This window comes from Muscardinus avellanarius (assembly GCF_963383645.1).
Source record: "Muscardinus avellanarius genome assembly, chromosome: 13".
Lineage (NCBI taxonomy): Eukaryota > Metazoa > Chordata > Mammalia > Rodentia > Gliridae > Muscardinus > Muscardinus avellanarius.
Genome location: NC_137799.1, coordinates 87,333,461 through 87,335,395, shown reverse-complemented (window position 1 = coordinate 87,335,395; position 1,935 = coordinate 87,333,461). Strand labels below are relative to the sequence as shown.

Below are 1,935 nucleotides of genomic sequence, written 5' to 3'. Positions count from 1 at the left end.
CAAATAAAAATATAAAATAGGTCGGGGAGTGTAGCCCGGAGGTTCAAGGGCTTCCGGGAACCCCAGTACCACCACCACCAAAAAAAAAAAAAATCACTTATACACTTATATTAATTTTACAAAATCTTTATAGAAGGGCCAATACCAATACTCCTCAATCTATTTTTTGTGAAATAGAAAAATATGAGACTTTCCCAAATACAGTCTATGAAGCCAACATCACATTAATACCAAACCAAAGACAGCTCAAACAAAGAAAACTATTGGCCTATATTGTTGATGAACATAAATGCAAAACTGCTATACAAAATACTAATAACACACATTCAAAACCACATCAAGCAGTAAGCAGGAAGAGCTGTGCGCGCAGAGGCAGTAAGCAGCGGGTGGGGGAGGCGGCGCATATGTGTTTCGTAGGCCCGGAAGGGGAACTGCGTGGTGGAGGTGACTGGGAACTGAGCATTTCAGATCTGCTTGGTAAACCTGGTTCGTCACCATGCTGGCTGCAAGGCTTGTGTGTCTTCATACAGTACCTTCCAGGGTTTTCCAGCCAGCTTTCACCAAGGCCTCTCCAGTTGTGAAAAATTCTATCACAAAGAATCAATGGCTCTTAGCGCCCAGCAGAGAATATGCCACCAAGACAAGAATTGGGATCCGCCATAGAAGAACTGGCCAAGAACTCAAAGAGGCTGCAATGGAACCATCAATGGAAAAAGTATTTAAAATTGATCAGATGGGAAGGTGGTTTGTTGCCAGAGAAGCTGCTGTTGGTCTTGGTGCATTGTGCTACTATGGCTTAGGAATGTCTAATGAGCTTGGAGCCCTTAAAAAGGCTGTAATTTGGCCTCTGTATGTGAAAGATAGAATTCACTTTACCTACATGTATTTAGCAGGAAGTATTGGCTTAACAGCTTTATCTGCCTTGGCAGTAACTAGAACTCCTGCACTCATGAACTTCATGATGAGACACTCTTGGGTGACAATTGGTGCAACCTTTGGAGCTATGATTGGAGCTGGGATGCTGGTACAGTCAATACCATATGAGCAGAGCCCAGGTCCAAAGCATCTTGCTTGGTTGCTACATTCTGGTGCGATGGGTGCGGTGGTCGCTCCTCTGACCATGATAGGGGCCCTCTTCTCATCAGAGCTGCGTGGTACACAGCTGTCATTGTGGGAGGCCTCTCCACTGTGGCCATGTGTGCACCCAGTGAGAAGTTTCTGAACATGGGAGTGCCTCTGGGAGTGGGCCTGGGCCTTGTCTTTGTGTCCTCACTGGGCTCTATGTTTCTCCCACCTACCTCTGTGCCTGGTGCCTCTCTGTACTCATTGGCAATATATGGTGGATTAGTTCTTTTCAGCATGTTCCTTCTGTATGATACTCAGAAAGTCATCAAGTGTGCAGAAATAACACCCATGTACGGTGTTCGAAGATATGATCCTATCAATTCAATGTTGGGAATCTACATGGACACACTAAATATATTTATGCGAGTTGCAACCATGCTAGCAACTGGTGGCAACAAAAAGAAGTGAAGCTGCAGCCTCTGGATGCTCTACTTCTGCATTGCCCGCTTGCTTGTTTAGCAGGAGCAGATACTCATTACCTAGTTTGTACAAGCAGCTTTTATTGAGGCATAGAAGTTAAGAATACATCAACGTGTTTGAAATGCCCAGTGATGTGATCCTTCAGATCTGCATTTCCTTCTAGAAAATAAATTCAGTAGTTCTCTTTCAAATAAGCACATACATTTCTAAATCTCATTTTTAAAATTCCAAAACACTTTAGCGAATGTGAAATCTAAGGTTTATGTCATAAGAATTTAAGTATTTTTTAAAGTTTATTATGTTAGTATAAGCAAACTTGTGTTTGCCTACATATTTGGGGGGGGGACACAGGATAAGTATGGGTTTTGGTAAAGCTCTCAGAGAATTAAA

The 1,935-nt window shown here is 42.8% G+C and overlaps 1 protein-coding gene across 1 annotated transcript; it reads left to right on the top strand.

Annotated features, from left to right (window-relative positions):
• Positions 1 to 496: 496 nt before the first annotated feature.
• On the top strand, positions 497 to 1,533 carry LOC308272498 (growth hormone-inducible transmembrane protein-like; the record flags this gene model as incomplete). The annotated part of the gene is given in 2 exon segments (XM_080709341.1): positions 497 to 1,124; positions 1,127 to 1,533. Coding segments are annotated over 2 exon segments (1,035 nt in total).
• Between the last annotated feature and the right edge of the window lie 402 nt (positions 1,534 to 1,935).